The sequence below is a fragment of the Canis lupus genome, chromosome 8, assembly GCF_011100685.1.
Source record: "Canis lupus familiaris isolate Mischka breed German Shepherd chromosome 8, alternate assembly UU_Cfam_GSD_1.0, whole genome shotgun sequence".
Classification (NCBI taxonomy): Eukaryota; Metazoa; Chordata; class Mammalia; order Carnivora; family Canidae; genus Canis; species Canis lupus.
The window spans coordinates 3,355,332-3,380,988 of NC_049229.1; the positions used below are offsets into that span (position 1 = coordinate 3,355,332).

The 25,657-nt window shown below is 46.5% G+C and overlaps 2 protein-coding genes, 1 long non-coding RNA gene and 1 other non-coding gene across 11 annotated transcripts; 2 read left to right on the forward strand and 2 right to left on the reverse strand.

Annotated features, from left to right (window-relative positions):
* The first annotated feature begins 553 nt into the window (after positions 1-553).
* On the forward strand, positions 554-16,950 carry LOC111096963. Its single transcript, XR_005363043.1, has 3 exons — positions 554-1,074; positions 2,848-4,052; positions 12,591-16,950. It is a non-coding gene; the product is annotated as an uncharacterized LOC111096963 (long non-coding RNA).
* Positions 1,211-14,544, reverse strand: RBM23 (RNA binding motif protein 23). 4 transcript variants are annotated; one of them, XM_038544180.1, is made up of 14 exons: positions 14,369-14,544; positions 8,655-8,730; positions 7,937-8,052; positions 7,208-7,255; positions 6,920-7,093; positions 6,609-6,662; positions 6,339-6,456; positions 6,093-6,245; positions 5,870-6,007; positions 4,733-4,798; positions 2,863-3,058; positions 2,652-2,771; positions 2,454-2,538; positions 1,211-2,370 (listed from the first exon to the last, which is right to left on the reverse strand). In XM_038544180.1, exons 2-14 carry the CDS (start codon positions 8,718-8,720, stop codon positions 2,367-2,369), a joined length of 1,338 nt encoding a protein of 445 aa, XP_038400108.1. In that variant the 5' UTR covers positions 8,721-8,730; positions 14,369-14,544; the 3' UTR covers positions 1,211-2,366. The 4 variants fall into 4 exon arrangements, with proteins under 4 accessions (XP_038400108.1, XP_038400110.1, XP_038400111.1 ...); XM_038544182.1 differs by lacking the exon at positions 14,369-14,544 and adding an exon at positions 12,965-14,277; XM_038544183.1 differs by lacking the exon at positions 14,369-14,544 and adding an exon at positions 10,724-10,745.
* Positions 15,869-25,123, reverse strand: PRMT5 (protein arginine methyltransferase 5). 5 transcript variants are annotated; one of them, XM_038544176.1, is made up of 17 exons: positions 24,881-25,123; positions 24,080-24,198; positions 23,684-23,769; positions 23,385-23,519; positions 22,886-22,998; positions 22,672-22,721; positions 21,478-21,641; positions 20,443-20,604; positions 20,195-20,272; positions 20,044-20,102; positions 19,842-19,964; positions 19,578-19,753; positions 18,761-18,870; positions 18,352-18,445; positions 18,058-18,174; positions 17,782-17,846; positions 15,869-16,424 (listed from the first exon to the last, which is right to left on the reverse strand). In XM_038544176.1, exons 1-17 carry the CDS (start codon positions 24,988-24,990, stop codon positions 16,272-16,274), a joined length of 1,914 nt encoding a protein of 637 aa, XP_038400104.1. In that variant the 5' UTR covers positions 24,991-25,123; the 3' UTR covers positions 15,869-16,271. The 5 variants fall into 5 exon arrangements, with proteins under 5 accessions (XP_038400104.1, XP_038400103.1, XP_038400105.1 ...); XM_038544175.1 differs by having other exon boundaries at positions 23,684-23,799; positions 24,881-25,122; XM_038544177.1 differs by having other exon boundaries at positions 23,684-23,799; positions 24,795-24,904.
* A 222-nt stretch (positions 25,124-25,345) lies between these two features.
* Positions 25,346-25,418, forward strand: TRNAR-ACG. Its single transcript has one exon. It is a non-coding gene; the product is annotated as a tRNA-Arg (tRNA).
* Positions 25,419-25,657: the final 239 nt, after the last annotated feature.

Genomic DNA, 25,657 nt, shown 5'->3' on the forward strand with positions numbered 1-25,657 from the left:
CTGGGCTGCAGGCAGCGCTAAACCGCTGTGCCACCAGGGCTGCTGGTATTTATGGTTTGAAGGAGTTTGAGACTACCATGAGGAAGCCTGGTCCCAAGCTTCAGAACTAACAAAAATGGTCCACATTGCTTTTCAGGATGCATTAGCAGCCAAATCAATGACTAGAGGCGGACTGGGCTCTAGCCAGCTACTATGTAAAAACAATGCATCCTCCTTACCTTCCCCCAGACTCAGAGAGCAAACCAGGATAGGGGAAGGGTGGGGGTGGGGGCAAAGGCAACAGGAGCAGCAAGTCAGGCTGCCACAGCCCAGAGGAATCAAGAGCTAGTCCTGGGTCCTAGTGGCCTTTTATGCCACAAGCAGGTGTCAAGTACCTAATACTTCAGTGTGAAAAGCAACCCCAAAAGCTAATACCACCAAGAAACCTTTACTCAGCTTAGGAAAGTCTGAGCGCAGACAAATTAAAACCTAACAGCAATTATCCATATTTTTAGCATGACAATAAAATCTTAACATTCTGTTGCCATAGAGACTGGTAGAGAATGGAGGAGTCCTACAGAGCTCTGCCCCAGAACCTCAGACCTCCTCTAGGCTGGTCCCTACACCTGGTGAGCCAGGTTGTGGCAGGCCCCTTGTCATAATAAGCCTTACAAGGCAGGTGGAGGACAATGTGTATCCCCTTCATCAGGGCAATTCCTGGAATACTCAGCTTTCTGGAATTCACTGGTCCCAGGCCTGTGCTATCCCCTGTGCTATCCCAAGCAGGGCTATACATGGAAAGCAAGAGTTGAGGGGACGAACAGCAGACTTCAGGCCTGGGGAGCCTCGATGGATGATGCCCAAACTCCTCTGGATACTGAACTGGGAGTTCCATAACAAAGAGAGCCAAAGACGGACACAGAGGCTAATGGTCAGAACGGGGAGCTTAGGTTTCTTTGGTACTTAAGCTCCTCAAGATCACGATACACCTCTAGCTGAGGGTGCAGAATGTGCTACTGTCACAGTGCCATCTGGTGGAAAGACAAGATCTGTCCTTAGGCAGAGTCCAGCCTGGTGGTGCGCCCAGTGGGCACGGTAGGTTTGGAAATAAATTTAGGATGGGGGGAGGAGAGGGAGGAAAAAAAGGAAATAGTTAAGATGAAGACATATGGAGGAAACCCACGGGGCCAAGTGTATAATGCAGACAGATGGGGAACTCTATCCAAGTGTGTGCCTTTTGTCCATTTTAATTTCTAGAGAAGGTTAGATAAAGTAAAATTGAAGGGACAAAATACAAAGGCATTATAAATGTTTTATATTCCTAGAACCATTCACGGTTTTGGCTCATGAGAAGTTATTAACATCAGACACACCAACTGACCGAGACCACACACATATGGGCAGCAGCTGCCAAAAACAGTGGAGCTTCCCATTTATACAAAGTTTATACATATATATGTATGTGTGTACATATAGATACACATACATACATATACATATATATCTTATATACACAGACACAAGGGTATAAAATCCAGTGAAGAGGGCTCACATGTGCCCAGGTAGGGGACAGGAGCAGCTTTCACAGCTGGGGTTGAGCCCATGGTAGAGGCACGTGGGAAATAGCAGAGTAGCAGCCTCCTCTCCATCCTCCCACCCTGGGCCATAGGAAGGACATGGGAGGAAAGACAACTATACAAAGGAGGATGGAACATATACTGGAAAGGTACCCCACCTTTCACTAAACTCCTGAATGCTGCGAAAACACCCAAAATGCCTGGCAGGACACCCATACCTCCCAGCAAGATGCTGAGCCCACAGTAGCAGTTCTGGCCCCAAGCTGAGGCCTAAGGCAGGCTTCACAATGTGCATGTCCACACCATCTTCCAGGGCCTGTGCGGCAACAAGCCAGTACCTTCATGGCTCACCCCCCAAACTCCAAAGTCCTCTTACACCAGAGGTCTTAAGGGTTTCCCTCAACAGACTGTAGGGTAGAGGTACAGGAAAAGGAGAGAAGTTAGTTCCTTCAATTAATGCCCTATGGCCTTCCCAATGGGGGAGGAATCAAGGAATCACTAAGAGGTGGTTGGGAAGAGCAATGAAGGTCATCCCAGGAGATGACGTATGTGGAGAGACAGGTGCTCAATGCAGGTGCAGATTCTGTCCTCTTCGACTAGTGGCTTTGCTCAGCAGAGTCCAGTCCCAATGGGCCCTGGGCAGGAGCTCTTCTGGAGTCTAAGGGTGGCCCCAAATTCCTGCAGAGTCAATGTCCACGCCCTCAGGATGGCTTGGTCCATAAAATGGAGAAGGGGCCATGGAAGGGTAGATGTGGAGAAGGGAGTGGCAGGACCCAGAGGCACAGGGAGGCAGTGTACTGCGCCACTGATTTACCTATGGCAAGGAGAAGAGGTAAACGGAAAGCCACAGGAAAGAACGTAACCAGTGACTTAACTGAGCCAGCCCCTGAGACTCACATGGTCTGAGGGGTGAAGAGGCTGGAAAGCTGGAAGCACTGGGAGGCAATTGCCTGGGAAGCGAGGTTCAGTGCTGGGCTCAGAGCTGTGAGAGAGAGAGAGAGAGAGAGAAAGAGAGGCACAGTGAGTTACTGAGCACAGATCATTCCTTCTTTCTGGGCTCCCAACCCTTCCTCCCTCTCCCAAGTCCAAGCCTACCAGTCAGAGCTGCAGGGTTCAGGCCCCCCAAGGGAACTGTCCCATTTAGTTGCAAGGCAGCAGCAGCTTGGGCTGCGGCAGCAGCAGCTGCAGCTGTAGTAGGCAGCTGGATTCCAGAGCCTAAAAGGGAAAGAAAAGTTGGTGTTAAGTCCCAATCTCGGATCTAAAACTCAACCCCACGCTCTTCACTCTACAGAGAAACTCTCTCCACCTTCTGCCAACTTGGCCATGAGCTGCAGACGTCCACCTGCCGATCCCAGATCCAGCTCCTGTTCCCCATCCGGAAAAGTGATATCTGTGCCACCATCCAGTCGCTCAGTCACATGGCCAACTCTCATAGGTCGACCAGCAAGCTCAAAACCATTCAGCTGTTCCAAGGCCCTCCGGGCACACTCGGAGTCTGAGAACTACAAGAAACACAGGCCATTATCAGTCACTTACTGGCCACAGATATGCTCTCCAACCCCCACTACCACTGCCTAGTCCTGCTATCCCAGGAAAACTGCATGCTCGCTGTGGCACAAATTATTGTCTTAGGGAGTGCGACCTAAGAGCCTCATCCCTCCAAAATGATCATGTGACAAGAACCTTTTCCAACGGACTCAATGGCAATCTTCCAGCTCCACTAAGAACCCAACAAAGGCAAAAAGTCTGTTATCTTTAGGGTGGCCTACACTTATAAGCTGCTTCACAAGTGAGCATATAAATGGAAGTACGACAGGCTGAGAGTCAAGATTCCTGGGCTTTTATTTACACCCTTAGGACTGGTCAGTTTCAATTCTCAGTCAAAAAGTAGGAATCTGAAACCTCAGAGTCCAGTGGTAGGAGGGAGTGCACCCTGGAATGGAGAGCAAGACCGCACCCCACCCCTATGCCTATACCAGTGCTGTTGATCACAGAGAGCTCTACTGTCGTCCAGCAGCACCAGAGCAGCCGCGTATAGAGAAGATTCCAGACTGCTGTTGAAGTATCAAGGGTGTTGACGAGAAAAGCAGCAACACAAGAGCAAAAAGGCCTCACAAAAGCTTTTCTGCATCCGAGTCACACAAGGAGTTACAAGAGGTTCTTGCCACCATGAACACCAGAGCTGGCTTTGTTTCCTCTGGTAGCCCCTGCCCTAGGGCCTGGCACATGGTACTGACAATTCTTAAGCAGGTGGTATAGGTGGCCTGCCTTCACTGGATACTTCTGAAGTGATCAATACCCCTGGTCAAACACAACCTACCTCCCCTCTGCCCTGTAGGCAACTGTGGGGGTGTATGCTGCCTGGACTGAACCCAGAAAATATCAGCTTCTATAAGACACTGTGGCTGGCAGCCAGTCCTCAGCCTGGAGTCACACAGGGCTAGAAGAACCAGTTATGGGAACTAGAAGCAATTCTCTTGGGAGTGTTAGGAAAAGGTAAGACATTCTCGCTATTTTCCCTATAGTGGTCTCTGAATATAAAGATACTTCTCAGTGGAGAAACTGAGTAGTGCCAGAAAAAAAAAAATCTCTACTCCTGTTCTTATCATGAAAACATACCAATTCCATGAAGCACGTCTATAAAAGCCCACACCTAACCTCTCTCATGTCCCCAACTTCCTAGCTGTAGCCTGAAATCATTTCTATTACCCAAAGAGCACGTTGCAGCACGCAGCACCAGGGAAGCTGGTTGACCTCCAGGACACCCCCATATCAGGGCCACTAACAGTGTGTAGGAGCAAAGTCAAGATCTCAAGCAATGCACTCATCTCAAGGGGCAGAAGGCTAGTCCAAGCTGCAGGCACCAGGGCTTATGGGTCATTTTTTTTAATAAGATTTTTTTTTTTTTTAATTCATGATAAACACAGAGATAGAGAGACAGAGACGCAGGCAGAGGGAGGAGGAGGCTCCATGCAGGGAGACCGACACGGGACTTGATCCTGGGACCCCAGGATCGCGCCCTGGGCCAAAGGCAGGCGCCAAACTGCTGAGCCACCCAGGGATCCCTTATAGGTCATTTAGAAAGTCCCTAGAGGAGGAGAATGAAGCTAAGCTGCAAAATCAGACAGGTGGACAAACCCACGCTGAAATTCCAGAGTTAAAGACCAGAGACTCACCGTAATGAAACCATAACCTTTAGAACGGCCTGTATCTGAGTCCTTCATCAAGACAATATTATCAATCTGTAGAAGAGGGAGAAATTATTAACAATCTTTGGCTAACTCATACTCTTGACCTTTCCTGCCTGACTGTTCTACCTCTAACTCTGTAGCCAATCAATTACAAATCTCCACATCTTTTTATTTTTTCATATTTATTTACTTGTGTAAGAATTTAGTTTTTTTTTTTTTTTTATTAATTTTTATTTATTTATGATAGTCACACAGAGAGAGAGAGAGGCAGAGACACAGGCAGAGGGAGAAGCAGGCTCCATGCACCGGGAGCCTGACGTGGGATTCAATCCCGGGTCTTCAGGATCGTGCCCTGGGCCAAAGGCAGGCGCCAAACCGCTGCGCCACCCAGGGATCCCAAAAATTTCGTTTTTTTCTTAAGATTTTATTTATTTATTTATTTATTTATTTATTTATTTATTTATTTATTTATTTATAGATTTGTTTATTTATGATACATAGAGAGAGAGAGAGAGAGAGAGAGAGAGAGGGGGAGACGGAGGGGGGCAGAGACACAGGAGGAGGGAGAAGCAGGCTCCATGCCGGAAGCCCGACATGGGACTCAATCCCGGGACTCCAGGATCGCGCCCTGGGCCAAAGGCAGGCGCCAAACCGCTGAGCCACCCAGGGATCCCCAGATTTTATTTATTTATCCATGAGAGACACAGAGAGAGAGAGAGGCAGAGACACAACACTGGCAGAGGGAGACGCAGGCTCCATCCAGGAAGCCCAATGAGGGACTCCAGGATCATGCCCTAGGCCGAAGGCAGGCGCTAAACCACTGAGCCACCTGGGCTGTCCTCCACATCTTTTAAAAAAGAGACAAAGGCAACTTCCTTCCAAAACACCTTTTCTGACTAACCTTACCTTAGTATGAGCCCTGTTGTTTGATTTTATGGTGCCTGACTCATTGGTGTACTGAACACTGAATGCAAAGATGGAGTCTAACTTTCTCCTCATAGACCCATACGTTTGTTCTGATGGATGCTGTGGGTTAATCGTGGTCAGACAGAATGAAGAGGTACACTTACCCTCCCCACTTTTTCCAATTCCCTTTAGAGGTTTCCATCACTTTCTACTCACTTTGCCAAAGGGCTCAAAAATGCCCCGGAGCATGTCCTCAGTGATATTGAAGTGTAGGGAACCCACATAAAGGCGCATTGGTCCACTACTGCCCTTCTGCAGGTTGTTGGCCATGGCTGCCAGCCGGTTTTTCTCAGCCTGAGCAAGAAAAAACTGATGAGTCACATCCCACTCCTCCTCCCTTCAAGCCCATATTGTCATGTCAGTTTTGCAACCTGCTCACCTGTGAAGCCTGGACAATGATGGGCACTCCTAGCAGCCGCTGCCCAGTTAGCCCAATGGCCAGGGGCACAGACTGGATTTCACAGAATTCTACATATGCGATGCCCTTAGAACGACGGGAGTTCCGATCTGAGATGATTCGGACATCACGAACCTAATCCCGCAAGAAGGAAATCCTGAGTTGGGCATAAAGGAGGATGGATGGAAAATAGGGTACATGGAAGAAAACTAAGGTCAGGGAGGTTACCTTGCCAACAGCAGAGAAAAAGTCCTCCAGGTCTCGAGGCCGAATGCGGGCAGCTAGCTGCATACAGAAAACTGTGCGGGCATCACGCTCCTCAGGACTCAGATTATCAATTGGCTCCCTAGAGAGTGAGCACAACTTGAGACACCCGCTCCCAAAACATGGTCACTGTTCTCTAGCTACCTCCTCAGGTACTATATGTTCCTATATTCTGGCTCAAACGGCTTTCTATTCATACCTCATGGTCTAGAAGAGCGTTCATCATGAACTCACCTGACGGGGCTCTTCTCTCTGAAATGCGGGCTCTTACTGTGTGCATACCTGCGCCTACAGAACAGAGAACAAACAGAAAATCCTGTCATCCAACTTCACTCATGTTGGCTTGAGGCTCAGTCTTCCATCGTGAGAAGACCAGATGCCGGCACCTCAGCTCACATGAGAATTCTCAAGACCACCCCTGTAAGTAACAAGGTCTCCCTCCTGCCCATCACATCAGGTTGGAAGCACCTGCATGTAGGAACCACTGCACAGCGGTTTTACCCAGACTACCACGTGGAAGCTGTTGTATTAGCAAAAGGTGGTACCCAGTGGCAAGTGGTGGGCTCCGGTAGCGCACGCGGTCCTCACGCCGCCGGTCTCGACTGCGTGACTCACTGCTGTGCCGCCGGTCCCAGCTCCGGCTGCGGTGGCGACGCTGCCGGTCTCGACTTCGGCTTCGGCTGCTTCTCCGCCTATGCCGGTCCCGGTCTCGACTACGACTACAAGTGGAGGGCACTACTGAGTTCACTACAGGACAAACCAACCTCTTCTAGTGCCTCTTTCCCTTTGTAGTGATCCTCAAAACCCAAGGGCCCCCAGCATTATTGACTGACCTGCGCTTCCTGTCCCTGCTTTTACTATGGCTCCGACTCCTCTTCTTCCTGTGAAGGGGAAAATCCTGATTACTAAGGAGGTTTTATGCTTTCCCCCAAGGAAAAGGAATGACGGAAAGACCAGGGTGGAACAGCAGTAAAAGACCAAAGAGCCGGGATCCCTGGGTGGCGCAGCGGTTTGGCGCCTGCCTTTGGCCCAGGGCGCGATCCTGGAGACCCAGGATCAAATCCCACGTCGGGCTCCCGGTGCGTGGAGCCTGCTTCTCCCTCTGCCTATCTCTGCCCCTCTCTCTCTCTCTCTGTAACTATCATAAGTAAATAAAATTAAAAAAAAAAAAAAAAAAAAAAAAAGACCAAAGAGCCTAGGATTAGCTGGCAGGAGTTCACAGCAACACCAACTTGCACACAGCCCTGAATGCTGTGTGGCATCTAAAGTGGCCATTTCCCACCTACCCCCCTGCCAAAGCCCAGTAAAAGCAGCTGCTTTCAAATCAGGAGCCCCTCACTATTTTATTCAACAGAAACAATGACGCTAGAACAGATCCACAAGTCTATGCTGGAATGTGAAGACCAGAAGACCATTAAACCAAGTCACCATGATTCCCAGGACCCAGCATTAAAAATGAGCAGTCTTATAAGCAACCGCCTCCCTATTTTGGCCATTTCTCCGATGGACACGGTTGCCTCCCTTGCCCAAGTTGCCAGCCCATCTCTTTATGCCACACTCACTTGCTTGAGTCCCCACCAGCGCTGCTCCCACTGGTGCCACCACTACTGGTGCTCATGGTGCTCGTGCTGGTGTTGGCAGGGCCATCTTTTTTAACCTCTTTCCTTTGCTGTTCATCCTGAGAGGTTTGCCAGGAAAAATGTCAGAGGGTACAAGGTGGCAGACGCACATGTTCCATTGGGCAACAAAAGAACAGAAGTGGACAGAGAAGAAAGCTTATGAAATCAAAGCTCGCAATTATCCAGCCCGTTCCTGACCACCTGGGTCTCCTAACAAAGGGAATAACAGAACGGAGGAAACTACCTGAAAAGAAAAGATCAGAGTGACAGATTTTGATGTCAAAGCTTTAGCTACCCGACATTGGTTCCATTGACATCTATTCCCCAGGACAGTGAGAAATTACTTAGGTCTAAGATACACTGACTTTCTACTGTGTCACTGAGAGCTATGAGCAAAGCACTTATTCCTAGAACATTCTGCCCCCCACCCCAAACCTTCTTCCACCCCCACCCCTCAGCTTTGGGACCCTCTCTGCCAGCATGCCTTTAGGATTAGAGCCTGGAGAGTGAGGCTTACTAAAAAACTGTAACTTTTATAAGTAGCAACGATACATAATAATAAATAAGCAGGAAAAAAGGATTTACAAAATGTTGAAACTGATGATCTATAACTGCTTCTTCTTAACTAACCCAATTCCAGGAGTGAGATGGGGAATATTACCTCCTCCTTTTTATAAGGAGCCTCCAGCATGGCCTCAATCACTATATCAAAGTCATCGGACGCCATCGTAACAGATCTGAGGAGAGGACATGGATATATAAGAACCTATTTTTCTGCCCCTTTGGCACCCCACATCCCTTCCTTCTCCAAGAAACAGATTTCAGAATTCTTGAATTCCAAAGGGATCTTCCAGGCAGTTGCTTACTCTACATTTATTTTTGCACATTTTAAATCTGAACGTGTTTTGCTCTGGCTTAGAAAAGGTCAAGTGTCTAGAAAGAAAATATCTGGGCAGCCCCGATGGCCCAGCGGTTTGGCGCTGCCTTCAGCTGGGGGTGTGTGATCCTGGGGCCCCGGGATCGGAGCCCTCGTAGGGCTCCCTGCATGGAGCCTGCTTCTCCCTCTGCCTCTGCTTCTCTCTCTCTCTCTGTGTGTCTTGAATAAATAAATAAAATCTTAAAAAAAGAAAGAAAGAAAGAAAGAAAGAAAGAAAGAAAGAAAGAAAGAAAGAAAGAAAGAAAGAAAGAAAGAAAGAAAGAAAATATCTAGATAGAAACAAAATACAATACAGACCCTGTCCTGTGAAGAGAAAGTGTTGGCACTCAAAATTACTATTCACTTGACAATGGACACTAGGTCTCCATTCTACAATTCAAAATTCTGTATAAATAATTGGTTTAAACTTAAGTCACTGAAATGAGCACATATTCCCAATAAAAAAGTAAAGATGCAAGACTAAAAAATTAAAAACAAGACAAAACAACACCAGAATGCAGACCTGCCCTAAGCTCTTCCCCATACCCCCCACCCAAACATCAATAATTAAGGGACTCATCGTTAAGCATGTCCCATATAATACCAACTAGAATTCAGGTAACTCAAAGATAATGATTCAGACACGCTTAATCAATTCCACTTTGAAACTTGTCTAGGCAGGCAGAGTAAGACTTCATGCCTCCCTCAAGCTTTCACACCTAGCAATCATCTTTACCAAGTCTGTCTACCACATGCCTGTCAAATAAGAAAAACAAATGATATCAAACAAAATCAACAGAATATTGGTCTGGAATTATCAATATACAGAACATGCATGAATCTCAAAATAATTATGCTGAGTGAAAGAAATAAAACAAAAAAAAAAGTATAAACTTTTTGTGCTTCCATTTATAGGAAAAAATTCTAGGAAACACAAACCTGTAAAAGCAGAAAGCAGATCAGTGGTTGCCTAGGGATATGAAGAGGTGGGGAGAGGCTAGGAAGAAAAAAAATCACAAAAGGGCAGAAGAAACTTTTGGGGTGTGATGGTTTCATGGGCGTTTAAATATCAAAACCCATCAAATTATACACTTTAATGTACATAACTTTATTTTATGCAAATTATACTGCAATAAAGCTCAATAAACAAATACCTCAATACCTCAATAAATAAAAACAACTCTAACTAATCTGAAGAACAACTGTGCAAAGGAGGCTGGTCACAATCAGACTTTCCATATCCACAAGAGCTTTGTCCTCTTTATTTTTTTTAAAAAACTTTGAGAGAGTGACAGAGATTGCAACAAAGAAAGCATGAGCAGGGAGGACAGGTAGCCTGACTGAGGGCTTGACTCCAGCACTTTGGGATCATGACCTGAGCCAAAGGCAGACGTTTAACAGACTGAGCCACCCAGACACCCCAGCTTTGTCCTCTTTGAAAGAGCTGATCCAGGGACACCTGGGTGGCTCAGTGGTTGAGTGTCTGCCTTCAGCCCAGAGCATGATCCTGGGGTCTCGGGATTGAGTCCCACATCGGGCTCACTGCATGGAGCCTGCTTCTCCCTCTGCCTATGTCTCTGCCTCTCTCTCTCTGTGTCTCTCATAAATAAATAAATTAAAACAAAACAAAACAAAACAAAACAAAAAACAGCTGATCCATCATCCAATGGTGTGGTTTGTCCTTGTTGCGCTCAGAGCCCATAGCCTATTTTGGTGATTTAAGAATAAAAGAGAAGAGAAAAAAAAAAAAAAGAATAAGAGGAGTATAAAAGTAATAACTAACATAAAATAAGTCCTGTAAAAATATGACTTACCTGATATTGCTAGGCACCGAACTAAGCCTGTTACAGAAACAAGATTCTCGGAAAGAGTAAAACAAAAATTACTTGGAGCCAAATTTAAGACTTAAAATAGAAACCAAATCAAAATCAAATAGGTGTGTCTAAGAACCAGTGAACCTGGGGTGCCTGGCTGGCTCAGTCAGTGGAGCTTGCAACTCTTGATCCCGTGGTTTTGAGTTCCAGCCCCATTTTTTTTTTTAAGATTTTATTTATTTATTCATGAGGGGCGGGGGGGGGGGGGGACACAGGCAGAAGGAGAAGCAGGCTCTGAAGGGAGCCTGATGTGGGACTTGATGTGGGACCCCAGGATCACGCCCTGGGCTGAAGGCAGGCGCTAAATCGCTAAACTACCCAGGGATCCCAACCAGTCCATTTTTGAGCTTAGAGATTACTTTAAAATCTTTTTTTAATCAAATATTTTTATTTATTTATTTGACACAGAAAGAGAGTGCACAGACCTGGGGAGCAGCAGGCAGAGGGAGAGGGAGGAGCATACTCCCCGCTGAGCAGGGAGCCTGATGCAGGCTCATCTCAGGACTCTGGGATCATGACTTGAGCTGAAGGCAGATGCTTAACCTGAGTGCCACTCAGTCACCCCAAATATAAAATCTTTTTTTTTTAAAGATTTATTTATTCATAGACACAGAAAGAGGCAGAGACACAGGCAGAGGGAGAAGCAGGCTCCATGCAGGGAGCCCAACATGGGACTCGATACGGGGTCGATCCGGGGTCTCCTGGATCACACCCCGGGCTGCAGGCGGCGCCAAACCGCTGCGCCACCGGGACTGCCCCCAAATATAAAATCTTAAACATCAACAAAAAAAAGCAGTGAACTCAACTACTTATTATAATTAACATGATACATTTATATAACAGTCAAAGGTAATACATGCTACAGGCAGTTATCAGGTCCAATGCACAATGAAAAAACTGAGCTTTTGTGAACTACCTAAAGTCTCAAAGCTTAAATCGAAGAACTGACTCCTGATTAAGGTCTCCTGCCTCAAAGTCTAATGTCTCATCAATTCTATCAGTCACCTCTCTCTCCTGTGCTTTATAACTTAGCCCTAAAGGAAATTTCAAAAAGAAGAGTACACAGCATACCAAGATGTCTAGTTTTGGGTTTTTTAAAGATTTTATTTTTATTTTTATTTTTATTTTTTTTTTTTTAAAGATTTTTTATTTATTTATTCACGATAGTCACAGAGGAGAGAGAGAGAGAGAGAGAGAGAGAGAGAGAGGCAGAGACACAGGCAGAGGGAGAGGCAGGCTCCATGCACCAGGAGCCTGACGTGGGATTCGATCCTGGGTCTCCAGGATCGCGCCCTGGGCCAAAGGCAGGCGCCAAACCGCTGCGCCACCCAGGGATCCCTAAAGATTTTATTTTTATGTAATCTCTACGTCAATCGTGGTGTCAGTCACCAGTCAGTCCCAGAGTCTCTCATGAATAAATAAATAAATATTTATTTGAAGTCTAATGTCTTAAACTCTACTGTCTCCCTCATGAGAGACACACAGAGAGGCAGAGGGAGCAGGCTCCATGCAGGGAGCCTGGCAGCAGCGGACTCATCCAGGGTCTCCAGGATCACGCCCCCCGCTGAAGGCGGGGCTAAACCGCTGAGCCACCAGGGCTGCCCCAATAAATAAAAAATCTTAGAAAAAATAAAATAAAAAAATAAGAGGTTTCAATCTATCATTTCCATTATTTCCAGTCATAATGGCTGCCAAGTCTATACAAAGTTTTCTTTATTTCTTTCTCTAAGAGTATTTATTTTATTTTTTATTTTTTAGTTGTTTATTAAAAGAAACTATTCCATAACCCAGTGTTTGTGTTTCATAGCTCAGGAACACAGGACAGTCAAGCTTCAATGAAACGCAACCCAAAGGAATTCTTCATATTCAACATTCACTTTGCGCTCTGAAAGATAACAGCCTTCTTCATCTCCTCAAAACCTTTCATGGAATCATAATTTCTGTAGAAATCTGCATATGCCTTCTTTCTTGGTTCAGCCACAGCAAACTTATAAAAAGCTGCAACCCGCAGGGATACAGCGAAGGCTCCAACGATATGAAATCGCAGACACTTGGCCAGAAGGCCTCGCATCTGAGGTTTCATTAAAGCACTTGAAGTCATGGTAGTTATTCTCCTCAAACCTAACGTCCTTCCTAAGAGAATTAAAAGTATTTCTTTATTTAAATAATCTCTACACTCACCGTGGGGCTAGAATTTACAATTCCAAAGTCAAGAGTGGTACTCTCTTCAACTGAGCCAGCCAGGTGCCAAGTCATACAGCTAGCTCCTTTTTATTTTTTAAAATCTGCTTTTTCCTCACCAAACGAAATGCTTCTGATTTCAATAACTGCTCTTTGTTGACTGCTAGTATAGGGTAGGAGTAACTTAACACATGCACAAGAACTTTCACTTAAGTTGACAGTTCTTGTGACACCACCTACAAAGAAAACTTTTCACTCAGGTACTCAGAAATGAATGGATCTATTTAAAGCACCAACATATATAACATGAGCACATTTTGAAACTTGAAATCTCACTGGGTTTGGCATATCTTTTCAGACACCCTAGAAGCAGTAAAGTCCCAAATACTATGTATTTTCAAATTGGTAGTTTTCAAACTCTTCCTATGTCCTAAATTACGGGTCAAAGTCCATCAACCCCACCCATTAAAACACTATAGAGCCTACTCCCCCCGCCCCCCCGGCTCCAAAAACTCCTTTGTGGGGGGCCCACAATGAACGCAAGTGCCTGGACTTTGTCATCGCACAGTCAAGACCCCAGCAAGCACTTAGGCCTCACTGCTAAAGGGACAAAGGACAGTAAGAACCACTGTCCGCTCAGTTCAGGCAAAATTCACCACACGCTGAGTCCCACAGGGTGATGCGTCTAGGCAGCTGGGCAGAAACATCTCCAAACTGAAGGCAGCTTAATTTGGAACAGGAACAGTGAGAAAGGTAAAACAATCCCCGTGCTGTGCAACAAGCCAAAGCTACACTTTTAAAAAGTGTTCCTGTAAGTAATGATTGGCAGCATCTCTGCGAGGGCCAATGTCCCAATGCTAAAACCTTCTATGTGGCCTAACTATACTGTACCGCCAAAGAACGTGCGGTCGAAAAACGGGACCAGGGAAAAGCCCAGAGGCCAACACAGTGAACACGAGCCTTCCAGAGACTGTGAAGACTGAGTAATCTCTCGCAGAGTTCCCTAACCTCTCTGAGTGGTGGCACTAAGAGCTGAAAACCGGTCCTACGAGCCCTCTCAAACCGCGGTGGGTCGACGCTCCCTGCACCCCCGGGCCCCGGTACCGGCGACCCCGAAAGTCAGGGCTGGGACCTGGAAAGAGCGGTCACTGGGATCCTTGGGACATCATCTCTAGGAGAGAGAGCCAAGAGGGTACCGATCCCTAAAATCATGCCAGCGGGCTACAGTTCGCTACGCTGAGGTGGCGAACACTCCCAGACCGAAGTAAGCAAAAATATTTTGTTAAAAGTTTGCCTGATTCTGCTCTTGACGCCATTTTCTGCCTGTGACGTCAAGGGGAGGCGCCGTGCGGCAACGTCACGCATTGGTGACGTCGCGGGGGACCGGGTTTCGGGGTTTCTCACCAGTTCCGGGTCCCCGCAGGGGGGTCCCCGGTTTCCGCCGTTCCTTTGGGTGTGTTGAGGGCGCGAAGCACGGCTATTTTCCAGAGTCTCAGCAGTAGAAGAAGCACTGCAGCCCGAGCTGCTAGTCTTCCCGCAAAATGGCGGCAGCTCCGCGGTCTTCCAGAACTTTCCCCAATCTGCGCAGGCGCCGAGACATTCAGGCGGTGGAACTAATCTCCCTGGTTTCGCGGCAACAGTCCAAAGTACAGATTTTCATTGGCCAAAACCCTAAGCATGGGTGGAGCCAAACTCAAATGTCTCTTAGCAACCATTAAGTTCCCCTCGATTGGCTAACCTCTCGGAGAGTGGAAGCGTCCTAATAGCGGCCGCCCATCGCTCTCTCATTGGTTAGATGACTTGCGGAAGGCGGAGAAGGCGGGCGAAGAACCAGCAAGGACCCTCCTGCCTACTCCCGAGCTCCAGGTGACAAGGCCAACGCCGTGGGCGGAGCCAACGAGGAGGTACAATGGACTTCTTTGCTACTCTCTACTCTTGATTTCCCAAAAGGGTCACGTGTCGTACTCATCCGCGACAGCTTCACGGCGAGCACTTGCATTTGTTTCACGCCGCCCGGAAGGATGTTGGGCTGGACTTTCCCCTTCTGAGCGTGCTGGCCACGCAGCCCTCCCAACTATCTCCTCTTACCCTCTGTGCTTGGGCCCGGGAAAACACAAGTGTTGTCACGTTTGTCTAATTTCACACTCTCTTGTGGTTATTGCCTGGTTCCACAGCTACACACTTCCCAATTTTTCGTGTATGTGCTGCCGAAGCGAGCACAGCTACACACCTCGCACTGCAAAAGTAAACCTGGAAGTTTCTCAGGTGACTCCTTGGGTACAGCAATACTCAGTCCTCTAACCAGAAAGAGAAGGAACTGATGTCCACTCTCACGTTCCAAGGGGATCCAGAATCCTCACACTTCAGTTGCCCAATATGTTAGCTGACAGAAACATAACTGGTTAGATCATTGAGAGAGCCACAGGGTTAGAGGATCTGTGTTCCAGTCTTGATTTGAATATTATATATCTTTGTGTCAGTTTCAAATCCTCCTGTATAAAATGGAGAATTGGCACTCTTACAACTTCAAACTCTAACCTTGTGACTTTATTCAAATAAAATAGGTGGCTTCTTGTTGGAGGTGCCTGAATGGCTTCCAGTTTTCCTCCCAAGAGGTAGCTGGCAGTGCAGCAGCTCAGGAAAGCGGAAGGGAAGCTGGCTTCACTCACTACTCCCATCTTTCTCCACGAGGGCAATCTTTTCTCCCCAGAGAAAAGCCTAATCACAGATCTTAATGGACCTCTTTGCAGCTGGTCCCAAAGACCTACACCCAGGAGTCCAAGAGTGGCCATTAAGCTTCCTATATACAGAACAAAGATCCTTTGGGTCTTGAATAAAAGCACAGATCTGAATATGCCTAGGTTTAAGTAAGGTGTGAGAAAGCAAAGGCGCAGGGCAGCAGAGTTGGAGCAGGAAAAGGCTGATAACTTCACTTTATTTGTATTTCCTCCCACACAAAACCATCAAAACAGAAACAGAGATGGGCAGGGAAAGGGATGAAAATGTGTTTAATCCACATGTTCTCAGGGCTATTCCAGGGAGTACTTGAGGCTGAGTGCCTGTTGGAGTAGCTTCAGATCCAGCACAAATTCCTCCCTCCCTGGCCTGGAGTCTTTACAGGTTGGTGGCCTGAGCCCTGCAATTAATTCTCATCCTTTGCCCACCTTGCTGTAAGGCAGGAAAGCAGACTGAAATGCTCCGCTCTGATGGGCAAAGGGGAATCACAGCCCACAGATGTACTGCACTCTCTGTGCTTCAGGAGCGGAACTTTAAGCTGCTTCCAAGGCTCTGAACATTGTAGGCAGGGCTAGAGGCCAATGGTGTATGAGCGGCCTGTGGGGTTATGAATAGCAGAACAGACTGGTGCTGTCACAGCCCACTCATACCACACCTTCTTGGAATTGCTGCATCGCCAGAAACGCACACAGATGGTCTGGCCTTCACGTACTGTAATGGGCTGCTGCAAGAAGAAAGACAGAGAAGTTTAAGGTAGAACTAACGAACTGTATATGGCAATATACTACTGAGCTAAGTGTGGAGAGAAAAGGATAAAACCTGACATTCCAATCCTCATGAAGTTTATTTGAAGTCTTTCAGAATGAATAATCAGAACTTCACAATCAGACATTGAACAGAAAATCAAAAGTGTGATGAGGGCCATGAACATGCAGAGGATATGCACTACAAGAGCACCTATGAGACGGAACTCAAACCTAGTTCTGTTGGTCAGGGAAAGTTACCAGACAAGAGGAATGTTTAAGGGGACCAGGAAGGTAAGTTAAATGGGTGAAGAGATGAACAAAGAACTTTCCAGGCAAAGGAGAAAAGTGTGAAAACCTGAGGCAGGAAAGAAGACTGTATTAGAATCCTGATGAGTACTGAGTAATGTACAGATATGCTGAATTATTATGTTGTATACCTGAAACTAACAGAACACTGTTCATTATAGTTCAATTAAAAAAAAAAAAAAAAAAAAAAAAGGTCCACAGGGGTGACACAGTGTAATCAAGGAGATAGTAGCTGAAGAGACAAGCTAAAACTAGATCACACCGAGTCTTACAATGTTAAATCTTTATTCTGAAGGCAGTAGGAAGTCACTAAAGGTATTTTCCTTTTTTAAAGATTTATTTATTTGAGAGAGACACACAAGCCGGAAGGACAGGGAGAGGGAGAGAGAATTCCAAGTGACTCCACGCTTAGCACAGAACCCAACACCAGCATTTGGCTCAATTTCAGGACCCTGAAATCCCAATCTGAGACAAAACCAAGAGTCAGACACTTAATTGACTGGACCACCCAGGAGCCCCAAAGTTGTTGAAAGGTTTTAAGCAGTACAGAATTATGATCAGATTAAAAGATGACTCTTGCTCAAGGTAAAGACTGGACAGAATAGACAGAGGAAATGTGGGAAAGCCAAGGAGAAAGGCAATAAAAACATCTCAACACCTACAACAGATCCACGAGCATGTGGGAGCAGAACATGGGTCATAGTCAAGCATCATCCTGAGAGTAGGAAAGGGGCAGAACACCAATGGCAAAAGTGACACCTTAACCCACTGAGTCTGAAAGGTGATTCCTGGGACTCCTGGGTGGCTCAGAGGTTGAGCCGCTACCTTTGGCCCAGGGCGTGATTCTGGAGTCCCAGGATCGAGTCTCGCATCGGGCTCCCTGCATGGAGCCTGCTTCTCCCTCTGCCTGTGTCTGCCTCTCTATGTCTCAAATAAATAAATAAATAAATAAATAAATAAATAAATAAATAAATAAATAAATAAATAAAATTAAAAAAAAAAAAAAAAAGAAAGAAAGGTGATTCCTACCTTGATGGGGAAGAGGATGGGAAACCATGAGAACATCCCAGGAGAGTGAGTTTCTGGACGGATACCTGTGTGAAAAAAATAATGAAAAAAACTGAGGTCTCTGTGACTCTTCTTTTTGCCTGGATTGAGGGGAGTGTCTTCTGTGAACAGAGAAACAAGTAACCTAAGATCCACATTCACTGATTCCTAGGCTCCCTGTGACTCTAAATGAAACATCTACATAAGTTGCCCAGATAACATACTCATAGCGTGCCATCCTCGGCCCCAGATACTCACTTAGGGTGATGTCCTGATAAAGCACAGTCTCAAAGTAGCCTGCAAAGCCATGTAGCACTGTATTCACCTCCACGGGAAACTCCAAGGTGCAGTAGCGGTTGTTGTCAATCATAGGATCTGTTAGGGAGGAGTTGCGTGGATGACAAGGGACTAGAAGCTCTAGACAACTTGGTAAAGCAAGAACAAGAACTAGCAAGGGCAGCTTAGAGAGAGTAGACCCAGGATCGCAAAAGAAGAAACCACAAAGTAAGCTTTCAGCCATCCAGTCAAGAGGACAGCCACACAGGAACCCACCTCTATTGGGATGGCTGAAGGTGAAACAGGGCTGGGGCGCAGACAACTGGTGGAAGTTGTGCAGCCGCACCACATAAGGCATCTCGAACTGGGCCTGTCCCAAGAGACCGAGCAAGAGCTGAAGCAGATAGGCAAGACATCTACTCCCCCAGGTAAAGAAGCCTGGGCGTCCAGGACACAGAAAAGGATAAAAAAAAAAAAAAAAATTAAAAAAAAAAAATTAAAAAAATAAAAAGAAAAGGATAAAAATATTTTCACTTCAGTCACTTTCCCACATCCCCATCTCTTCCTTCACCTCTTCATTTTCTCCAGTGGAAGCAAACAGTTGATGCTAATATAGGAAAAAAAAAAAAGAAAAAAAAAGAGGACTAAAAAGAAAAGAGCTCTGCAGAAGACAGTGGCTTTTTACCTCAGGGTCTCGGTCCTTTTCTCGACAGGCTCTGACCTCATTGTATAACTTGGAGGAGGAGATGGGAGCCAGAAAGGAGGTGTACTCCCCAGGGATGCTCACACCATCATCTGCAGAGCAGGAGGATCATATAAGTTCCGAAGGGATGAAAATGGTATGTCTAACTGAAGGTTTAAAGCTCCCACATCAAATAGACCCAGGCAGGGGCACCTGGCTAGCTAAGTTACTAAGCTGGTGAAATGTACAACTCTTGATCTCAGGGTCGTACGTTCAAGCCCCATGTTGGGCATGAAGCCTACTTAAAATAAAAATTGAAAACAAAACAAAACAAAACAACCCCCAAAACAGACCCAGGTGGCTCAATGTTGTCACATTCCCAGGCCAACCTCCTTCCAACCCCTGTCATGGGAGATTCTACTTCTAGGTTAACCTACAGAGACACACAAGATTAAAACTGGAAAAAACCCTAAGATATTCTGAACTAATGGTTCTTCTGTGGGGTCTTAGAACTCTTAGAGATCTGGATGAAAGCTAAGCCCAAGGTATGTATCATGTCAGTATAGGGAGTCCACAGATCTCAGACTAAGAATCTCTAATCTAGTCCACTCCTCTCATTTTTACAGATATAAAATTTTACAGAATGCTGAGGTTCAGAAAGATGATTGCATTTGCTAAAGGCACTGACCCAAGTCCCACCCACCTTCCCCTAAACTTTGCAACCTCCTCCAAGGCTGCTATACCCGCACCCCCACCCACCACAGCCTTCCTAGCTGATAATCCATTCCCCTTAAGCTGGTACATCCCAGCCTGGAGGCACCTTTTAGGAAGTGTTGGGCTCCATCCAGGCACTCAGGTGACAGTTCATTGTCAGCGAAGGAGCCTAGAAGCTCACTGACGATGATGTCTGCCTTCTCTGGAGCCACCCATTCCCGCATGTCCGATGAGACTACTGTCACCTGGCTTCCCCATTCTTCAAATTGCCAGTTCTCTAGCCTAAAATAAAGATGATGCAAGTGAGGACACTAATAAAAAAAAAACTGGCACTGTAGATAAACTTCCCAACAAGGAGGTTGCTACTCACGTCACCACAGCATTTGGATTCTTCTCCACAGCATACAGCTTTATCCGCCGGTCAGCCTGCTTGGCTGCCCGCAGGGAAGCGTTCACCAGGGGACCCCGGCCTGCTCCCAGCACCATTAGCACCCTAAGAGAGAAAGGGGAAGGGTCAAGCTGACTTGGCAGATAAAGAAGTCATCATGCATATCTCTGGGAAGAGCACTCACTGGATATTGGTATCCTTCTCCTCATCTGGCACTCGATCTAACAGACATTTATAGATGGCCTGGGGAGGGAAGGAGAAAAGACCTTGTGGCTCCAATCCCACCTTCACCAAGGTCTTCCTGGCCCTGTACTTGACCTAGACCCACATTATACCTGCTGATATTGAGAATATTTGATAGGGTCCTTTTCAAACACTTCATAAGTCTGAGATTCCAGATTGTCCATCAGTGGCTGATGAAGAAGAGGAAAAAGGCAAAGTTAGCCAGCCAGTTTCTGGCAGGGGCAAAGCACCAGCATACCAAAAACTTTCCCACTGCCTCCTGAGCTTTGATAGGATGGTAGGGCACCTACTTCCAAAGCCATTTCCCCTACAGCTCCCTCTCGCTGCACTGTAGACCGACCTGGAGTGGAGACTGCAGATAGTCTTCATAGCCCTTGGCAAAGAGTTCATAGGCATTGGGTGGAGGGCGGTTCTGGCTCAGGTATTCCAGGTACTGGAGATAAGAGCAGAACTCCTTCTCTGAGTGGTGGTTGGTGCCTGTGATGATGAACTGCACTTCCAACTGTGAGAGAGGTCAGACCATCAGACGCAGTTCTCGAACCAAGATTCTGGAATATTGTTATGGTTTATGGCCAAAGAGCCCTAGCATAAAATAAGGCCTGGCCTAGCAGTCTTCCAGTTCAAAAATCCCTCCAGGTACCAACAAAATAGCATGACGCTTCAATAAACTCATAAAGCCCTCCTATGTGGTATAAGCTTCATCCTGGCTCAAACAGGCCCATGGATCCTCACTATAACATCTTTTTTTTTTTTTTAAGATTTAATTTATTTATTCACGAGAGACACAGAGAGAGTGAGAGAGGCAGAGACATAGGCAGATGGAGAAGCAGGCTCCTCACAGGGAGCCTGGTGTGGGACTCGATCCCTGGACCTGGGATCACATCCTGAGCTGAAGGCAGACACTCAATCACTGAGCCACTCAGGCATCCCATCACTTTAACATCTTTTTTTTTTTTTTTTTTTAAGATTTTATTTATTTATTCATGAAACACACAAAGAGAGAGAGGCAGAGACACAGGCAGAGGGAGAAGCAGGCTCCATGCAAGGAGCCCGATGCGGGACTTGATCCCCGGACCCCAGGATCACGCCCTGGGCGGAAGGCAGGCACTCAACCGCTAAGCTACCCAGGGATTCCCACTTTAACATCTTAAATGAAACCTGCAAACTTCTCATGAGATCTGGTTCCTTCTAAAATGTTTCTGGGACACCTACTGCCATTTGCCTCTTTTGTTCTCAAGACCTCCAACTTTGCTAAAATTGCTCTCCAGAAACCAGAGAGGAAAAGAATCAGGCCCACAGGAAAAAAAGCATCATACATATGTGAGTAAGGCAAGAGGATTAGCTGGAATACCTTTTGAACCCTTCTACCACCCACCTTGAGAAGCCGGAAGATCAGCCTCTGGTGCATCTTAGAAAGAACAGGAAATCCCTTCTTATTGGTCAGGAAAATGCTGGTGGGGAGAATGGCTGCTTTGATGGGCTCCCCAAGCCAACGATCAATGACATGATTAGATGGGAGGTCAGCCCCAATTTCAAGAGCTACACAAGGAAAAAGAAAGACCAGTTACCTACTGCTAGGCAAAAAGGCTTTCCTTGCTGTTTTTGTGCAAGATCTGTTTACTCCCTAAGAGCAAGACAGAATGAGGCAGAGAGAAAACTGCCCAGCAGCCAAGTATACATGAAACTCCTGATTCTTTTCTTTTTTAACTATATCCAGCTTTATTAAAGATACTTTTCAAAAGCAATCATAGTGTTTCAGGCAGGATGTGGGCAGATAATCCTAAACAGTATACAACAACTTTCAAACTCCCTTCTTCAATGGACTACTAAAATCAGAGAGCTACTATAAAACACAGTGTGATGCTCTGAATAGGCAAAGTTTCGAATGAGACTTGATAGTTCACCTTTAGCATGCTATTGCTAACAACTTTTCACAAGCCAATCCTGACTTCCAGGAAACCAAATGAGAATGACAGAATTATCAATCTGAAGATTCACAAGCTAAAAAGGGAACTCTTGAAGGATGCCATCTCCATGGTGACACTGCAAAGTCCATATTGCCTGATATACTGGCAACCATGTTTTGGGGTCAGGTTCCAACAGGTCTCTGGGTTTAAGGGAGTCAAGTCCATGTTGAAGGTGGAGAGGAAGAAGAGGACGTAAAAAATGAATTTTATTTTTTCTAAGGCATCTATGCCAAAGTGCCTAATGTTTTGTCAATATCAAGGAATCCCTCCTCCTGGGAACCAAGAGGAAGTTTTTCAAAACTAGAAGGGTGCTCCCCGCCATCCCTCCCAGTATCAATCTAGCTTTGGAGATATTCTATTAGTGACATATGCCCTTGCCCCAAAACAACAAGTGTTCTGTGTGCTAACAACATAGCTTTTTTAAAAAATAAAATTCTGCATTTTTATAAAAATTGATAAAGTAATATCTCAAACTGTAAAGTCACCAGAAGTACACCGTTATCAAAAATGCACACACTTCATCTGGCATCTCTGAAACCCCTGATTCTTATTCACAGGAGGTCAGAGAAGGGAAACCTATCCCAGGGCCCTTGTAGACTTACCCACTGCAATCCTCTTGCTATAGTCACACAAGGTCCTGAAGTTGTGCCACCTGTTCAGGGTGAAATACAGGAAGAAAAAAAAAAAAAAAACAGTCAAATACATATGCCCACCAATCGCCATAGCTAGAGAAGACCCCCACACACACAACAGGCTCTACCCTATACTTCCCCTCCCCGTACCCTTTGCCCTGTATAGCAGCAAAAGGAGACATACCACATCCATGTCTTCTCCTCTCCACTATACTCCTCTGTATGTGTACTTGGTGCATTCTCAATTATATCATCTCTCAGGTCCTCTGGAGCCACCAAGGGTACCCGCATCCAGAACTGCATGTGAACAAGTACCCTATTTAGAACTCTATTTTGAACTCATTGGGTCCAGAAAGCTTCCTTCAATTATCTTGATCCAGATTGCAAGTTAACCCTTTTATATGTTTTTCCCAAGTTCTGATTATATGTACATATAAACTTATCTTGTGTATATCCATATGTAAATATCTGCCCTGTCCTTTATTGCAGCCATAAGTTTCTAGAAATAATTGTACATTCTATGTTTTCTAACCCTCTGCTTACCACTTTTAGATGGTGGTGGCCAGTACTGACATTTCAGTTCTGCCAACTGCACCGTTTACTGAATGGCTAGGAACAAGAAGGTACCTAGCACAGCTTGACTACCATAATATTCAGCAGAAAAAGAAGCCCTCAAGCCATACCATGGACGAGTGGTGGCCAGTGTGGATGTGGTTGGTCAAAACCCTGGCCAAGTTTGTGTTATCTTCCTGATTTAGGGGCAACAGGAAAGCTGGAAGACCCAAATATGCCCCAAAATTCAGCTCCTGTAACATTGCCTGGAAATGGAGATCAAGAAGACATGAAGAGTTAGCAACCCAAATAGGTTTAATTGCATTATATTAGATTTACTAAGTTATGGGAGGAAAAAAACTGCTCTCTGCACCCAGCTAGGTTATGGACCTGATCTCTAGAAAGAGCCAGTGAAGTCAAACAGTCTTACCGCCTCAGAGTTCCTGCGGATCTTCTCCACTTTTGAGTCTGGACGAATCCATGGAGAAAGCTTTCCCACAATTAGCGTATTCCAGTCTGCACTCCCCCCATCCAAGAAAGACAAAACTATATGAGGTTCAGTGCTTTACTTGTTCAATTTCTAATTCTTAACAGGGAATAGAGAGTAGAGATGAGAAACAAAGACTTTTTCTATCACAGATGTGGGATAGCCTGATGCAGAATAGAGTAAGGCTTTTTAGCAGGTAAGCAAGGAGAAAACAAGAGTTATCTATGTCCCAGGACTAACCAATATATCCAAGTCAGGAAAGGAGGAGAATGAGGGCACTGTTAAAGCAGAAGTTGTTATTGCCTCTAATAATTAAGGGGCATATGGGATGGTCCCTACCCCTTCCTGACAGCAGTAGGTCTGATCGTGTCTGGGGGCCCGGCCGATTCTTAGCAGGTTCCTGAGTGAACTCCCTCTTGAAACGCGGGTGGAAGACAGGCATGCAGAGGAAATCAAACCTACAACCGCGACAGACCCAGAATCGTCATGTAAAGAGAGCAGCAGTGCCCAGAGATCCAAGCAACTGGATTAGGCTATCTCAATTCTGCACAACCCTTTCTGCTGCCATCAGTCACCCGACTGGACTGCTGAGTTCAGCCTGCCTTGGGGCATGTTACTTCCGCTGCACTGTGCCTCAGTTTCTCCCCAAAACACAAGCATGGAAAAGGAAAAAAGATAAAAATCCACGCCAAGTGGCTTTTCTACTCTGTTGTCACCGGTTTTCCAAGACTGTCACATCCAGATTTGCCTCAGTACCGCCCATGCTTCCCCCCAAGGTTTCTCTTCTCTCCCTAGCCCCTAACACTCTCTCCCATTCTCAGACTATAATCCCGCTCTCCAGGGCCCTGGAGGTCTGTAGTCCTCTTTTTGAGTTTACCTGACAACTCCCCTGACTTTGGGGCTCAGTGGCCACACGCCCCAGCAAGTTTTTTTGTTTGTTTTTCTTTGTTTGTTTGTTTGTTTGTTTCACGCTCCAGGGCCTAAGGCTTCCCCATCCTCCCCCAAGGAGTAATGGTTTCTCCCGCCCTAATCTTACCCACTCCGACCCCCTCACCCCTGCCTTTCGGGGATGACTAGTCTGTCCCTCTTCGTCCCCGAGTTCGGAGCCCGCATTCCGCTTGCGGAGGTCTGGACCCTCACCCCTGCTTGGCCACAGCCCCCAAAGTGTCAGCTATTTCGGGCACGCAGTTCAGGTCCCTCCCGCTGGACACGCGGCTCCCACCGGCACCTCCGACCGCCATCGCCGCCATCTTTTCCCTCGCGCCGTCCACGCCGGGATGCCTTGATATTAGCAGCCAATCACAAAGCCAGAAAAAAGCCCCCGGAAGGCGGAATGAGTCGTCCTAACAACCAGAGCGTCTGCCACTGCTCCAGAGCGGGAGGCCGAGGGGTGGGGAGTGGCTCTTTCCGCCAATCCGCTGGCTGCGCCCGTGACGTACGACGTGGCTCCGTAAGATCCACCAATCTCGGGATGTAGTTTTCGACGAACTTCAATCTCCCATGATGCGCCTGTGTTCGTAGAACTCCGTTGGGGGACTACGCGTCCCATGAAACCCTGCAGCATAAGCTTGAACTATCATCACTGAGCCGAGAGCAATTGTCTCCGGGCCAGTGGCGCAATGGATAACGCGTCTGACTACGGATCAGAAGATTCCAGGTTCGACTCCTGGCTGGCTCGAGTGAGACCGGTGGTTTCCTTATTGCACCTCACGCAACATGGCCTTAGATAGCGTCTTTTAGGTCTACCCCTTTCCTTACACTTTGGGAAGTTTGCTTCGTAACTTTTCACACCTTCATTTTTCAAGTCTTATTTTGGTTGAGTTCTGCAGCCATCTTATGTCGGCTTTTCCTGTTACCTAATTCAGAGATGGTTCTTGTGTCACTGCTCGGGTCCGTCTAAACTGAGAGAACTGAGTT